The 17789-nt window shown below is 43.7% G+C and overlaps 1 protein-coding gene across 3 annotated transcripts in view; it reads right to left on the reverse strand.

Moving 5' to 3' along the window:
- HMGXB3 (HMG-box containing 3) overlaps positions 1-17789 on the reverse strand; it is a 558172-nt gene that overhangs the window by 519856 nt on the left and 20527 nt on the right. For all 3 annotated transcript variants that reach the window (XM_086931317.1, XM_086931319.1, XM_086931318.1), the window contains exon 2: positions 15634-15789. In XM_086931317.1, the coding sequence (XP_086787443.1) occupies positions 15634-15779 (146 nt within the window). In that variant the 5' untranslated portion in view covers positions 15780-15789. The remainder of the gene's footprint in view (positions 1-15633; positions 15790-17789) is intronic.

A 17789-nucleotide genomic window follows, 5' to 3' on the forward strand; every position in this document is an offset into this window, starting at 1 on the left:
ATAGGCACCAACTACTAACACCTTTAACCAGCGTGAACACCAAATCTCCTATTGCCAAATAATACACAGATTCCTCAATTGGGTGGGTTGCTGGCCGCCAGAATCTTAGTAGCGGGCACAAACTGATATTGACTAGCTAGGGCATACAGTTTGATACTTTTGTATAATCTACACTCCCTGTTAACTCCCTCTCACCCCGACCCACATGCATATTCGAGTTACTTGGAGGCCGCTAAGAGGCGCAGTCTTGCCCGGTCACTGTACACATGGACTCCTTTAACCACGCTTATATCACCATTGCCTCATTATTTTTCTGCATGGTAGATTGGTAAAAATGTATCTTATGTCTTTGATCAGCTGCTGACTCGACAATTTAATTCATGCTTTGAACTTGGATCATAATTATATGTGTTATACCCCGTTTATTCCACAACATATGAATAAAAGAAATGTAAACAAAAAAAATTACGACACAACACACATTGCATCAAAGTGGTAGCTGTTATAAAAGTATATTTTCTATACCTTCTAGATGGCCACTGCATTGCATTATGTAACATGACATCGCAACACATGTTGCATGAAGCAACATAATAACGATCTTGAAAGTATATCACAAAGTGTTTTAGCATGACCAATAACCGCTGTTGACTTAACCAATACGAGGTTATTTTAAAATCCCCGAGCACTGGCAAAGCCAATAGCACCTATCCTCATGACAAGAGATAGGTGGAGGGAAGAAAAATTCAGAAGACGGTGGAGCAAGTGGGGATCTTGAAAAAGAAGAAGAAGAAAAACTCGCAGGGATCAGGATCGCTCTGAATTAAGAAAAATGGCAACTGGGTCAGACGAGAAGTACAACAGCCATCCATTCCCATTGCATAAAGACAAACTATGTGTAAAGTGCACATAGAAAAAAAATAGTCCCTTCACAGCAGGCTATGTAAGAATATAGCCCATGAAATCTAAAATAAAGATGAGTTATGCCCCAAAGCCGGAATACACACAAAATTAGGAAGAAAACTGTGAATCCAAAGTAAATAAAATGAAATAGACAAGATAGCCTTCTAGTGAAAGAGCCTAAAGTACGAGGGAAAGTTTGGGCTACAATGCTGGCTGCAACGGACCGCAACTGACCGTAGTGAGAATGCACAGAGCATCTCTTTCCCAGAGGACCAGTAAGGACGAGAAGCTTCCCAGATTGACCGATTGTGTTGCTTTCCTTCTACTGATGAGAGTACACTAAGAAAGTTGGATAGCCCTAAAGAGACATATGATGAAGGTGGAGCATTATATGCAGTTCTGCCACATTTGCAGATCGAAATCAATACTAGGCAAGGAATAGTGTTTGTAGCAGAAACGTACATTGTGAGGGCACGGGAAAAAGCAGGGGCTAATGGACCTCAAAAGTGTTGGGAGGAATTCGTGGGTTAAGTTATTTGCCTCCGATGTCCCAGGGTGTCTCCGACAACGGCTATGCAAGCTGGGCCAAATATAACCCCTTCAGCATTTGGCTCTCAATGGTAGTGATGGCAAGCATTAGCTTGTTTCTTTACTGAGAAAATCGACAAAATTATCTCAGACATCAATACTAAAATTTCTGACTCTGACCCACCCCCTCCATCGGACCCTATCCTGCCTCAACCCACTGCTTTAGGCGAAAGCTTACTGGAATCCTGGCCGACTCTTTCATTAGAGAATCTCAAAGGAATCCTAAAAACTGTTAAATCCGGTTCCCCTAGGGACCCCATCCCTATTAAAATTATAAAAAAACTGGATGACCAGTCCTTGAATATCATAGCCAATCTCTTAAACTTGTCCCTCGACCTCGCCACTGTCCCGGCCTTATGGAAGCATGCCATGGTGACACCCCTCTTGAAAAAGCCAAATGCAAACCCAGAAATACTGGCCAATTATAGGCCTATATCTCTACTTCCTGCTTTCTCAAAGTGCCTCGAGAGACACGTTCACTCCACGTTAGCCACTTTTGCAGAAGAAAACTCCTTACTCCATCCTTCGCAATCTGGTTTCAGGGCTGGGTTCTCGACGGAGACCGCCCTGTTAAGTGTCACTGAAAATATCAGAAAACTTCTTGACCAAGGCCAGACGGTAGCACTTGTGCTACTGGACCTAAGTGCGGCGTTCGACACCATCTCTCATGAAACGCTTATTAGAGAGCTACACACTAATGGCGTAAGAGGAAAGGCTCTGGATTGGATCAAATCCTTCCTGGCAAACAGAACCTTTCAGATCGCATCAGCACAGGCCGTGTCAGGCACCCTACCTGCAGCTCATGGAGTGCCGCAGGGGTCCATCCTGAGCCCTCTGTTTTTTAATATCTATCTCAAACCGCTGGTAGAACTTGTTGAAAAGCTAGGTCTAACGCTTATGAACTATGCCGATGACACCCAAATCATTTTTTCCCTGTCTGATTCTTGTCCCCACTCCCCGTCGTTACTTAAGGAAGGACTACTAAAAATATTGAACTGGATGACAGCAAACCAGTTAAAACTGAACGGCGACAAGACGGAAATTCTGATTTTGGGAAAAGACAAAGATCTCTGGAACCCCGCGCATTGGCCAGACCAGATGGGCATCTTTCCTACCCCGGTGTCCCATGCTCGAAATCTGGGCTTTGTACTGGACAATGCCTTATCCATGGACAAGCAGGCCAGTAAAGTTACTGGCTTGTGTCTCACCATAGCTAAATGGTTGAGGAAAATCCTGTGGATGTTGCCTATGTCAACACTAAAGACCGTAGTCAATGCCCTTATCACATCAAGGCTTGACTACGGCAACATCCTATATTTAGGCGCAAATAAATCTGTCATTGGACGACTGCAAGTAGCGCAAAACGCTGCGGTCAGACTCCTATGTAAGATTCCTAAGAACGCTGGAGTCTCGAACCATCGTCGGGATCTTCACTGGCTCAGGATAGAGAGCAGAGTTCGCTTCAAGGCCTTGAACTACATGTTCAAAATAAAAACAGGAGTAGCTCCAAAATACCTCCAATCCCTTGCCTGCCTCTACACGCCAAAGAGAAACCTCCGGTCCCAGACAGCAGCATGCTTCTGTATACCTAGGTTTAAACGGGCAAGATCAGGGGGCAGATCTTTTGCCTATCTTGGACCCTCCCTGTGGAACACGCTTCCTCCAGGCATCCGGAAGGAAGAAAACTACTGTAGATTTAGAAAGCTTGTAAAGACCTGGCTGTACGAACAATAACCACCTCACACAGTTCCCTCCTTTCTGTCCTTTTTTCCAGCTGTGTCTAGGCGCCGGGAAACCCTTCTTGGGTAGCTGTTGCGCCCTATAAATTGATAAAATAAATAAAATAAATAAATAAATAAGCAGTCACATGATGCAGGGATGTGGAATTCATATAGCCGGACGCCCAGGACATATTGTTTGGGGTCAAGGGCAACAGGTTTTCATGTGTATTTTGTCCTTGAGACAAGTAGGCCCAACCCCCTGCAGCACAAACCCTTTGGCTGCCCGTTTGCAGTACCATATTATGGATCAGGGAAAGGCACTGTCTGCAGCTAAGGTAATATTTTTGTTCATATGTTAATGCAGTTCAAACTTGTATTTAGGGTTCATTAATTGAAAGCCTTCATTATTAGGATGAGCGCTCTAAGCAAATGTTGTAAACTCTGACTGCACTACTGACTGGTTCCAGTATAAACATGTGTACACACGTTTTCAAAGTTTAGCAGCATGAGGTTATGTATAATGCTCCCAGAATGCGCTCTAATTTGCTGCAAACATTTGCAGAAGCTTGAAAGCAAAATTGAGGATTCTTTTCTTTCAAAAAAACAATGTTCATAAAAATATGAAAGCAGGAAAAAAAACGTTTTGCTAAACTACTATAAACTTTTGCGTAGCATTTCTTTTCATCATCATTTAGTAACATGTGTTGATGCATACTAGAATTTCCCAAAAGACAGTGCAATCAGTTTCAGTAAGATTATGGGAAACAAAAATAAAAATGCATTACCAAAGCCAGAAGGTCTGAAATTGGTGGTCAACTTTTTAATTTTGTCAACGTGTGACTTGTTTTGCCATGGTTTTTGTAAAATCTTATTGGTGTGGGAGTTGCCGGGTCCTCGCCATTATAAAAAACATTGGCAAAAGCAAAAATTGTTTTTGGTCTCAAAAAGTACACACTACCACAGTAGCTAATGGCACTGAACAAAACTACTCTGTGTGCTGATATGATCCTTGTGAAAGAGCAGAATGTGGTCACTCACAGTGAAGCCAGTCGATACAGAGTGCGAGAGAGAGACAGAATTTTAATCAACGCAAAAGTTCATGGTCAACGCAAGACCAAATTAGGGGCCCAATTATTAAGGAAAGTCTCAAAAGTGCACCCATGGTATATGTCCTTGCATTAAGTGCAGCTATAAAGTTTATGATTTGCTCATGCGAAAATCTGATTGTTTGCAAGTTCACTTTCCCTCCAACCCCTTTATTCCCAACTCTGGAAGAAGGTTTACATCTGCCATTGTCAGGAGTAAAATTCCACCATTTCCCAGTATGGGAAACATTAGAGAAGAGTTGCTGATAACCCTTAAAACATGCAAGTTAGTAGGTTTGCACAGACTCAAACGGGCATTCTAACCCTGGAACTCTTGCTTACTACTACCTTCAGCCCCAGTATGTAGATCTGCAGAAACGTGGCAACATAAGGGGATTGCAAGTATTCAAACACTAATATGGTATGAGCCCTGGCATAATTAGAGAGGCTATATCAGAGCTCTTATATAATGATATTGATGCCATAATTTGTCACTGAAATACATGGCACCAAAGAGGAGCAACACCGTCCAGACTCTAAAAGTAGGAGGCGAAGCAGACAGGCAATATAGCAGCTGGAGCCAAAAAAAGTGCAGCAAGGGCCGTAAATAATGCAGACTGGGAAGAGTGTAAAAAACCACAAAGGAACAGAAAATGACCAAGCGTTTGTTTGGATGTGCAATCACAAGGGCATTATGGTAGGCTATGAAGCATGTGCCCTGCTGGGGGTGAGCTACCAGAAATTGCAGTGCCTAGGCTCAAAAAGATTAAACAAAACTGGCGTTTGGAATTATTCACCCATAGAAGAAAAAGTTCACCTCCCTCTGCTTGCTTTAAATCCAGATAACCGGAAACTGCAGATAATGCAAGACTTTTAGAAAATCTGGTTTCGGGTATATGCTGGAAAAACAAGGTCTTAGCCTTGTTTTTTGCTCTACCAGATATTTCTGAGGGGAAATGAAAAAGGTGCGGCAGCTTAAAGCCAATGAAGGTCTTTCAAACATACGATAACCATGGATAAGAGCCAGCTTGATCTTGCGTTGTGTAATCCTCAATAATCGGTTGGGTAAACAAAGTATACGGTGAAAGCTAAATCTTAAGCAATGTGCAAGATGCATTTTAGTGCCCTGACACTGGAGTAGGTCTGCACTTCTTCCCACTAGTAGACCCAGTTTCAGCCTATTATGGTCCATGTGATTCCCTCCTCATACAAATACCTAGTGTGATAACGCTCAGGTATACACCTTTACTCTTATTAATTAATGTGCTCAGTCTATCTTTAAGTTCACAATTTTTCACCCAAGGAGTTGCTCACTCTAAGGCAACCACCCTGCTCCTCCTCTACTTGCATTATCTTCCTCTTTGGGGCTGAGTGTGAACTGTCAGTTTTTCCAATCCGCCTTGGCGGTCACGTTGTTGATGAGACGGCAGGTCAGGGGCAGCTGCTAAGGGATGTGCTGGATATTTCTCAGCAGGTCCGGTGGATGCTGGATGCAGTCCTACACAGGCTGACAGGGTTCGAATTGGTGCAACTCCACAAGGAAAGGCTGTGGCAGAAGTCTAATCTTGCACAGGTCTCAAAGGCTGGCTGGGGACCACCGCTCAGGTCAAGGCCAGATCTCAGGTCCTGCAGAGACTGAGGTCACACGACTGCTTCACAATTCATGCAGGAGTCTCAGGTCATGCATTAGCTTCACAATTTGGGTAAATCGGCTTACGTCATTCCGCAGCTTCACGATTCCTACCACTCCATTAATACAGATTGCTCTCCACAGTCTCTCTTCTGCAGACCCACCGCACTGGGGTCACTGTGCACTGCACTCCTCCTGGATAATCGCTTCTGTTGCAGGTATGACCGGTGCCTTCCTTCTCTCAGCAGTCAGGCTGGCTTCTAGATGATTCATGACAGGTAAACAGCTGTTTGCAACGGGGTAGACTCCGGTGATGTCCATTCTGGGAAGCTGGCTGTCACCAGCTCTTCTTGCACTGAAATCCTATCAGTACTGCATGGAGAAACCCTTCCTTGGTCATACAGACTTTGGAACTGGGACAATAAGTGGGTTCCACTTTTACACTGAATGTTATGTTATGTTACTGGGATTTTTAAAGCACTCTGTTACCCTGAGGTGTCCTGGCGCTGTACGCTACCAACCAATAGAACATCTGAGAAAATGTGGGCTGAAAAACCAGGCCTTTATAAGTCGAAGAAAATAGTCATGTATTTAAGCCTTTCCTAAACAGGAAAAGCTCCGTTGAATTTCTGAGAGGGAAAGGGAGGCTATTCCACGCCTTGGCCAATAATCATGTAGGAGATGTATATCCACTATCTGTACTTTCAGAACCGGTATGAGGTGGCTCTCTTTCAAAGTGTCCTCTCTTTCAAAGTGTTTCTCACAGTAGAATAGTCTACAGTCTGGAGTACTCACAATAGAGGCACAAAGAGGTGTGACCTCACTGCATCTGCCGGTCATCAAACACACAGAAGAAATGTTCAGGGAAAGACAAAAGGCTGGGCCTCACCCAGGAGGTTCCCTTCACCTTGCACCATAGAGCCTGCAGTCCCACACTTCACCTCCACTAACTGATAAATGGTACTGCTTCAGGAAAACTAATCAGCAGCTCCTTGCTCAGCAAAAGGTTAATCAAATTTCTAAACAAGCCTTGTATCTTCTACCCTAACTTCAGTGTCCAGATCTCCTCCCTCCAGCTGCAATAATGTCAGCAATACACTCCCACTGTCTGAGAAAAACAACCTCTCCACCTTGTGCAACAAGCCACCAAAAGGGCATCCGAAAAGGATCCACAGGCCATAATTTCTCTGCTTCACTAACAAACACTGTGCATGTACTACAGAGGCTACTCATGCAAACATGCAAAACATACACCTGAAATGGTAGCACTGGGAAGTCGATCCAGGCCTTGGCTACGAGGTAGGAGGACTTTCCTCCCGTTCTGGTCCTGTAGAGGCATGGGACGGTGGTCAGAGAGAGGTCGGCAGAGCAGGTGTCCTTTGGGTGCATGGAAGGAGAGGCAGTTGTTCAGTAATGTTGGTCTGGTGTTGTGCAGGGCCTTGTATGTGTGGGTGAGGAGTTTGAAGGTGATTCTTCTTTCGACTGGAAACCAGAGGAGATCGGGGAAGTGTTTGGTGATAAGGGGGGATGTCAAGGATCAGTCTGGCTGCGGCGTCCTGGAGTTTGCGATGGGGTTTCTTGTTGATTCCTGCATAGAACGTGTTGCAAAAATCTAGTCTGCTGAGGATGAGAGCATGCATGATTTTTTTAGGATTCGATGGAATCCATCAGAATGTCTTTTGAAGCATCTGGATGGTTTTAAGCAGGTCAAGGATACGGCGACTTGGATATTAGGAGAGAATCATCTGCAAAGAGCAGGATGGGAATCCTCTTGTTATTTAATACCAGATAATCATTCGGACACTCCAAAAGTAACTGGACCACATGTACAGGGTAAACAGGGTGGACCAAGGATGCACCCCTGTCGTACCCCTTGCATAATTGGGATGTGATCGTCAACTCCGCTTTGCCTACCCACCTGACCGTAGTGTTATTAGATTTGTGTAGCTTAGCTACTAAACTGATCAAGTTCATGGGAGCAGCAATTTTTTTTTAACTATCCAGAGATTCTCGAGAAGCAAGGTCATACACAATACTAAGTTAAAAAATGCCACACATAGCTTTTGCCTTAGCAGTAATACATATTTCGAGTAATGCCTAAAGACTTAGTCCAAAATGCTGGTAGTGGGTCGGAAGCCTCCTAAAGGGCTTTTGTTAACCCAAATTAAAAGCTTGTCAAGAACTTGTCTTGCTATTTTTTTTTAACTATCCAGAGATTCTCGAGAAGCAAGGTCATACACAATACTAAGTTAAAAAATGCCACACATAGCTTTTGCTTTAGCAGTAATACATATTTCGAGTAATGCCTAAAGACTTAGTCCAAAATGCTGGTAGTGGGTCGGAAGCCTCCTAAAGGGCTTTTGTTAACCCAAATTAAAAGCTTGTCAAGAACTTGTCTTGCTATTTTTTTTTAACTATCCAGAGATTCGAGAAGCAAGGTCATACACAATACTAAGTTAAAAAATGCCACACATAGCTTTTGCTTTAGCAGTAATACATATTTCAAGTAATGCCTAAAGACTTAGTCCAAAATGCTGGTAGTGGGTCGGAAGCCTCCTAAAGGGCTTTTGTTAACCCAAATTAAAAGCTTGTCAAGAACTTGTCTTGCTATTTTTTTTTGCAAGTTGTTACTAAGGCTTATGGGCCAGTACCTGGACGGTATGCATGGATCACCTTTTTTAAATAAACTAAGATAACCTTAGCACCCCTCATAGAATGTGGGATCTCTGCCGTCCCTTAGATATTGCATTGGAAATAAGATTAGCTTAAAAAGTCTCGATTAAGGGTTCTGATTTGTAGAGATCACATGGCATTTTATCAAGTCCTGGGGCCTTAGTAGATATGAGAAGGGAAATAGCATTGGCTGTGTCCTCTATGGTAAAGAACACTGGTTCAATTGGCTCACTGTCTTCCGTCATCCTTCCTGTACTGGGTGGCGACATTAACATCTTGGAATCAGGGAAGCTACTGACTGCTACAACAACTTCTACTGGAGCATACAGCTTAGTAAAATGGTTTTCCCAGCACTCTGGTTGAATCTTATGAGGAAATACTCTAGTCTCTTCACTGGTGCTATCTGATAATAGTTGCCAAAATAATCTGCTGTCCTTCAATTTTATGGCAAGGAGCAACTCTTGCCAGATTTGGTCACTCCGATTTTTTTTTAGCGTGTGCAAGGGAAGATTCAGAATTTCTCCTTGCTAGAGTGATCTCTGGCAGGTCTGGATTCCTTACCGCTACCCTCAGCCTAGCTTTGGTCATTTTACATTCCAAATTGAACCATTTAACTACTGTGGCGGGAATGGATTTCCTAATAGTAACTTGTTTGTAAAAAAAAAAATACATTTCAAGAATGAAGAGAAAAATTTGTAAATTTCCAGAATTGGAATAGCGATGCTGGAGGCATTTGCAAAGTCAGCAAAAAAGTCCATAAACAAATCCTAAATCTCACTATCCAGCTTATATAGTTAGACATGACTTGTGGTCAAGCCAGTCTCCTATGGTTACTAAACAGTAGTGGTTCAGGGACAACTGAAGTTAAGCTAGACCTAGTCAGTTTTAGGACATCACCAGAAAGAAATAACAGCAGTGAGTTATGGTCACTCTCCGAGTGAATATTCACTCTCATATCTTCAACAATGCCCATAGCCTGATGTCTAAGAAGACATAATCAATGATACGATCGTAAACCCCTGCTTGAAAGTGGGCCTCCTTTGAGAGCCTGCATAAGACCGGCCATTACAGGCTCTAATACTTCGACCCACAGCTATGGTAGTCAGGTGCTGGGCTAGTCTTGTAAAATTGCTTCTATCCTGTCCCTTTATTTGGTAATATTCCAAAATTCATCCACGTCTTTGATGAGCTGGTAAATATTGTGAGAGGGCTAAAAAAAAGTATTAAAATCACCTGCCACTATTAGTTTTGAATTCTGTTGATAGGTTTCCATTATTTCATCTAGATGAGTCAGAACAGGGGACTTAACACCTGCTGCAACAAGTCTGACATAGACATTAATCAGCAATAGTTTTAACCTGGTGAAGGACTCAAGTGAAACCCCAGCGAATCTTTGGAATCAATCGGAATACCTGTGTGGCAACAGTGCAAATCATTCTTGACCAAAATAAGCAACCCACCACTCACGCACCCATTCCTAGACAACCTGGTCTCTACGCTATATGTTGTGTAGCCGTTGATGAACACATCTCTTGTAACATGCACACATCAAATGTCCCAATATATAGTAACCAATCGGGGTACAGCAGTTTTAGTTTGTCACCAGCCAAGCTCCAGGTGACGACAGTAAGAGTACACAGAGAATCAATGGCTCCATAGAACTGTGGGATTGCCAGAGAGTGGTAGCTAATGTTGGGTCATCATTAGGTACATTGTCAAGCGACTTTCCCACAAGATTGATCTAATATTTTGTCATGAGCTAGGATTCTGGGACCGAAGTCACAGATCGCAAAGGCCGGGTCAAAACAATTATCTACCAAGGCTGCTTGGCTGAGTCAATGAGTCAGTCAACAGCCTTCAAATGTGAAGTCTCCGGTATTACGGTCAGGCGAGGTTTCATAGAACACAGATTATGTGTAGTCATCCCAGAAGTAAATTTAACAAAAGGTGGTGATAGTTTGAGTCTAATACGGGTCTTATCAGGTTTCGCAAGATGGCTAGTGCGTATTTCAAAATTTTGATACATTTTTTGATGAAACACTAGTTGACAAATGTAACAGAGATATAGTCACAATAGACGTTCCCACGTGGTGTCATTTGACAAATTCAATATCTGATCCGACTACAGAACAAGAGTTCAGTATGGACCAGAACCAAAATACTACTTCATTAAGTTATGAATCAAAAGACTCCTAAGATCCTGGAGATACCTTAGGTACATCAATCAGATACATTTTCTTTTTATTTGGAGTTTCTACAGGAGGTTGGGAGGTGGGGGGAGGGGGAATACATACCCAGGATTACAAAGACGTTGGATAGACGGAGGCCTTGTGGCAGGAAGATTACTCGCCCCATAACATGTCTCTGCAAGTTGCTATGCAAGATTTTGGAAAATAATTTCTAGGACTGTGTCAATTAACCTGGAACTGCACCAGCTGTGGTGTTAGAGCAGGGTCCTTTAAAGACAAGTATGAAGGTGCCTGTATTTTAGTTTTCAGGCATTAAAGTCCTTCCGAAGGGATTATGGCTTCCAGACTGGAACCTGGGTTGAATCGAAAAGACTGTTCTGCGAGGTAAAACCTCCTTTGTAACTTCAGAGCCTGTGAACTATTAGATACTCCGTTGTATTCACCGTTACAGCGACACTGGTTATCCATCAACTGTGAAACTTGCGCTGATAAAGTAACAAATAACATTTTTACTTTCTCCAACTTTTGATGCAGAGATATGTAATCAAAGCCATCAGTCATAGTTTTAATATTGCTGGATTTCACTCTAGCTGTAGAGACAGTACGCTGTGCATGGGGAGTGGTCGTAAGATGAATGTGAAGTATGTCGGTCTCCTCAGAAGCTACCAGAGGAGTGAACATTTAGAACAAGGAACATTGGAAATCATACTGACTTTAGGGCTCGGTGGATATCTGACAGATATAGACACGTCCAGAGGAGAAGTTAGACTTTTCTTTACCTCCCCACTGTCCAAGGGACTGTTAGTTTCTGAAGTTGGCTAATTAACTGGAGAAACTTCCTTGCGTGCCTCTGTTGCCCTTTCCGAAGTCTCCTTATTCTTCTTGAACATATCTTGATCGACCACTTGTAGACAACTCCTTCATGCCAAGTATAGATTGAACTTCTTCAAACAAATAGCGTTATGTTCTAAAGTACGATCGCTAACAGCAGTTGTGGACAGTTCAGAAATACCCTGGCTACGTTTTTTATTTTATTTCTTAACAGTAATGGGGGATTTCAAACTTTCAATTGCTTACCCCTTACCCATCATGTCAATAATGGTCAATAAAGATTCACAACAACAGGCAAAAGGAGAAATTAAACAAATCAGAGATCATAGTTATAAAAAATCTTTTAGATAGAACTGACAGGACCCCATACAGTTGATAACTCGAAATTACAGCTGAATGAGAGAGGGCCTATCCTAGCCTGAGCGATGGTGGCCAAACAAGGGCCCAGTCTTTGCCCAGGCGTGTCTCGCGCTGCAGGGAAAGCAGTGCTCTTAAGTGCATGATATCACCAGTACTTAGCCCACCCTGCCGTCATGAAGACTGGGGGACATAGTCCCACCCCAGTCAGGAATGTTCAGGCGACTAACCGGCAAGGCAATGAGTGGGCAGGGAAACTGCCAGGAGAGAGCTGCACACAAGTGCATACTTAGTGTTCTCCTCTAGGTCAATGGAAAGATGCAGAACCTCATTAATGTCAAGTGACAGCCCAAAAACCTTGGTGCACACACTGGATTACTGTGAGACTAGAACCAAAATCAAAAACCATGATACCAGATACATAAAGATTGGTACGCACGACAAGAGAACACAGCTGTGAGCCATGCAGGGGACAATCCCATCCTAAAATACATTTACTAGTCATTTCTAGCATTAGAAAATAACTCTTGCTCATTGTTGGAAATGGCCCTGTTTGCAAGGTTATCCCCAAACTTTTTGCTTCTTCCTCCTATATTTTCCTGACTTGTTTGTGTTGGTTTTAGGACTCTGGGCACTTTACCACTGCCAATCAGTGCTAAAGTCCTTATGTTCTCTGTGTAAATTGTGTTATGGATTGGTGTTTCCATGATTGGATATTTGATTTACTTGTTTGTCCCTAGTAAAGTGCACGGAGTGTGCCAAGACCTGTAAATCAAAGGCTACTAGTGGGCCTGAAGCACGGATTGTGCCACCCACGTGAGTAGCCTTAAAAAGGTAACTCAGACCTGCCATTGCAGAGTCTGCGCGCAGTTGGTAATTGCCATGTCTACTTGGCCAGTACACACACTTGCCAGGTCCTAAACCTTCCCTTTTCTAATTGTCAGTCACCCCTAAGGAAGGCCCAATGTACCCCTGTGGGCAGGGTGCAGTTGATGTGAAAGGTAGGACATGCCCGGGTGTGTGTGGCATATCCTGATAGTGAATCACAGCCAATTTCGTTTTACATTATAGCAAGGCTATCTGTTGTCCTAGGCCAGAAAGGGCAGTTTGATTACAACGTCTTATAATCCTTAACTGACCCAGGGAACAAGGTAGACATTCGAGTTCAGAATGCCTGAACTCAGAATGTTAAAATACATCTTTTATTGAAGGTGATTTTAACATTCTGTGTTTGAAAATACCACTTTTAGAAAGTAAGTATTTTCTTGTTCAGTCATCCCGTGTGCCACTGCTGGAATGTGGATTGCCTGTCTGAGTTTCGGGTGACAGAGGCTGGGGAGCAGGAGGGCTCCAGATAGTCTAGGTAGGGTCAGGAAAGGGCTGACTAGACCTGGGCTGCAGTGGGGGAAGAAGTTTCCGTGCACCTCAAAGGGCCTAGCCTGCCTCTGACAATGCAGTCTCAACCTCCTGCCAGGAATTCACACCAGAGAAGGCAGAACTGGTTCTGGATGGGCACAGACACCCTCTGCCTAGAGGATCAAAGGATTTTTGGATACAAATACTGGGGCCCAGACCCCTGAACTTTATAACTCATCTGCATCAAGAAGACTGCCAAGAAGAAGAGCTGGAGTAGCTGTGAGGAGGAACTACCACTTTGCTGTGTGCTTTGCTGGGCTGACCTGCAGTGGCTGCTTCTGTCTTGGGCAGTGAAAGGCCTGGACTGGACTTTCTGCAACCTATTTTGTGAGACTCTCCAAGGGCTTGAAGTAGAGCTTGCCCCCGCTATTCACGAAGTCTCAGGAACAGCAAAGACTTCAAGCTCCTCTGCCCGCAGCACTGGGGACTGTGTGTTTTGTACTGAATCAGAAGAAAAGCAACTCAACGAAGTCTACGACGCCACTGCAGACTCCCTGTCCTGAAGGCACCAGAGAGGGCACCGCCGCACAGCAACCTTGGTCTCACCGACGAAGCCTGTTGACGCCGCCACCGAGCCATTGCTTGCACCGCAACCTAAGGGCACCGCACTCCGCACCGCCTCGCTTCACGCCAAAGCCTTGGCACCGCAGAGAGCAAAGCCACAAGGCAGCACCGCTGCCTTGGTCTCACCGATGAAGCCTGTTGACGTCGCCACCGAGCTGCTGCTCGCAACGCGACTTGTGGACACCGCACTCCGCACCCCCTTGCTTCACGTGGACGCCTTGGCCTCCCCAACGCTGCTGCTCCACGCCAAAAATCGATGCTGCTGCTTGCACTGTGCTTCGAGGGCACCGCTCGCAAGTCACATGAAGCACCACCCTCATCCCGCACCGCAGCCTTGGCCCACCGACGCTGGCACCATCTACTTCAGCTCCTCAGCAGACTACATCGCTTCAGCATCGACGCCTCTGCCTGCACCGTAACCTGCTAGCACCATGACGAGCACCGCCTTCATCTCGCACCGCAACCCTGGTCTCACCGACGGACCCATCTGATGCAGTCACTGAGCCGCTGATCGCACCGCGACCTGGTGGCACCACACGCCGGGCTGCTGCACTTCGCACCGCAGCACCCAATGCCTGCAGACGCCTGTGCTCCTGATGCCATCAGAGAGGAGCTCGGCCTGCTACGCGAATGACTTAGAGGGCCTCTTAGCCCTGTATTTCTCACAGGTACTGTTTACAGTTGTTCCCAACACCGCAGCTGGCCCACGACCCCGCGACCAGCCAGAACTGTTAGATTTGTTGTTCATGACGCCGTGGTAGCCCAGGACAGAGCAATCGACATCGAGGAACTTTGTTTGAAACTTACTTTGATAACTATAGACTTATTTTTTTAACATATAGTATTGTGTATTTTTGTCGTTTTTGGTCTTGTTTTAATGATATAAAAAAAATTGATATTTTTCAAAACTGGTGTGATGTCCTTTTGTAGTGCGTACACTGTATTACTGTGGGTTATGTGCAAATGCTTTACACACTGCCTCTAAGATAAGCCTGACTGCTCGTGCCAAGCTACCAAGGAGGGGACCAGGGGTTATTTTAGGAGTGTAACTCCATTGTCCTGACTAGAGTGGAGATTTTCGCCTGGCTTTGGCCCTTGCCCTAGCCTACCAGAAATACCATTTCTAACACTCATCTTTTGTGAAAAAGTGGAAAGATAAAATATAATCACTAGAAATGAGCTCTAAACCAAAATTGCTTAGAACGGAGCACAAAAAATATATAAAAGCTATTGACAACTTCACAGGACAGCAGCAAATAAAACGCGTTCTATAAAAAAGAGTCCCTAATCATCTGCAGCACCTTTCCAATACTAATATTCCACCTATTGACTACACTCTTTGGATCGGTCCTCAATTAGTGCACCACTCTACTGGATGAAGTTTACAGCTTCAGTATTTTTTAATGAACTCGACCCTATGGGTATTGACTGTCATGCTGTGTCTAGCATTGGTAAAGAGGCAGAAAATGGACAGAGGAGCACGAAATAGATAGCGCATGAAACCATAATTGCTACCAAACATATGGAAGGGGTAGAATTTTACTGTTTTAATGCTTTTGTGTCAATAACTGTATCCTCTCCATATTTTATCAGCAATTTTTGTGTTACTCATAAAACATATACAGAAAATCAGAAGTTATTCTTATGCAAACAGAAGAAAATCAGGCTGTGCTTACCTGGGCCTTTTGGCTCTATCACCCTGATCTCCAACTCCTTTAAATTTCTTCTTCTTCTTTGGGGGGCCACCAACTGCCAAGACATGGCCAGTCTCTGGCTCTTCTGACACAATAGTGACCTCAGTGCCTTCATAGGGAGCATCCATCACTGCACAGCTACAGTCAGAGAGTGATCAAAGAAATATCTCAGACTCATTCTAAGAAATGTGAAGTACTTGCATAATTTTCACAAGAACATATATAGAAGTCACCCAATCAACTATAGAGTGCAGTAAATGGTAGACAAGTGGTTTACCCCATGCCATCTGAAACGCAAAGCACATCTGTGAGGTACAAAAGGAAAGGCAGAATGGGCCAGGTGAAGCATTGGCCTCCTGTGAGCACACCCCAATGGCTACGACCATTTCACCTACACTCAAAGTTTATCAAAAGTTATCAATAAGGTCACTATGAACATTATCTCTACACATACAATAAATATGGCTCCCCTGCAGGGTAAGTTACACTTTTTTGACAACATAATTGTTTTAGATGATAAAAGGTCCAAGCGGTCGGGGGTTTTTGAAATTGTAATGAACCAAAATGCTTAGACTCAACTCAATAGTCATCTTTTTATTTAGGTCAGGGAATAGAATGTTAAGTCGGCCCAACTGGAACTCCAATGTGTGTCCTGTACGTTACACACAGATTTATTAACGGACTAGGATGAACAGTCAATTACACAAGAGAAGGTTAGCCAGTCTAGAAATTAACTCTTGAGGTCAGGTATCTGGTCTCAATAGATCTTAAGATGGTGGGAGATCTGCACCCAGGTAAAATGGTGCGTCCCTTGCATCTTATGGATATATTAGTAGGATCCTCACCCACAGGTCCCACCAGTGCCATGCTTCATCATCAGGTCCTCACCCACTGACCCCAATGTGTGTGAGTGAGCTCAACATAGTTCGTATGCAGAGCCCTTTGTCTAAGGGTTAACAAGTGCAAGTTAAAATTGCCTTCAGGGTCCTAAATTCTGTTTACTAGTAAGGTCCTTTGGCGATAATAAAAACAGTGGGATGTTTAGTTGGTATAATGACCCCCAACATTAAATCGGCCTGTATCCAGTGCCACCAAGGGTCAATAGGCTTATTTCAGGACCAAAAAAGTATGTAGTATCCCTACAGTATATATAGTTGGTAACTACCAACTCGGAGTAGTTCATTCATCATGAAGCATGCAAACAGAGACCAAAGTGGACCTTTTCCTGTAATTAAGTAGGACTTCATAAGGTATTGGGAGTGGGTGATCATTAAGGGACTTCATTCTCCCTTAAACCTACTTCCTGCACTCCACCAATGCTATTAGGATGAACAGCCTTCCAAGTCTACAGGACCCAGGTTTTCTGTCTAAAGAAGCACCCATAAAACAAGCCTAGTTCCCAGTAATTAGTCTTTTATGTCTATGTGACCCAGGAATGTGGGTTTCAAAGAAAATATCCAAGGGCAGCCTTAGGCAAACAGAGTTACCAGAGATAAGGAAGTCAAGAAAAGAAACAGAGCGAACCAACGTCTCAATTTCTTACAATTTCTCAATTTCTTAAATGAGACAATCCTACTTTGGTTTTAGTCCGATATAAATCATACAAGATCTTCCATATTTGAATGTGGCCACATCTGATATCTTGCCACTTCAATCATAACCTCATTAACTGCCAACGGTGCATGTTTTTAATCAATGGCTAACTGTATTCGTCAACTCTATACAGATTTTTTTCACAGTCTCTGCTTCCTGAGCACCAAAATGCTTTTCAAGCAGCCATGCACCGACAATATTAGTTTTTTTTAATGAATGCATCTATGCTGTGAGGCTAGTCAAGTTATATGGATCCAACGATGTCTCCTTCATACCTCTAAACAAAACTCAGGAAGGTAGGTTTTCTATGTGCGATGAACTTACAATCACGCAGGGGACAGAAAATAAACAGACCATACAAAACAGCAAAGGCCCTAGATTGATAGTCTGAAGAAGAGAATGTGCTATACCTTTGCTGGTAGAGAACTGTAGATTACAAAAATAATACAAGGTACCTTGTGTTCACCAGAGTACCCTTCAAAGACCCTAATCCTTGGTAGTGGCTTTACTGTTAGCTAGAGGTGCTTCCATTCACTGGCAGCAGG

Source organism: Lissotriton vulgaris, chromosome 7 (assembly GCF_964263255.1).
Source record: "Lissotriton vulgaris chromosome 7, aLisVul1.2, whole genome shotgun sequence".
In the NCBI taxonomy this organism is placed as follows: Eukaryota; Metazoa; Chordata; class Amphibia; order Caudata; family Salamandridae; genus Lissotriton; species Lissotriton vulgaris.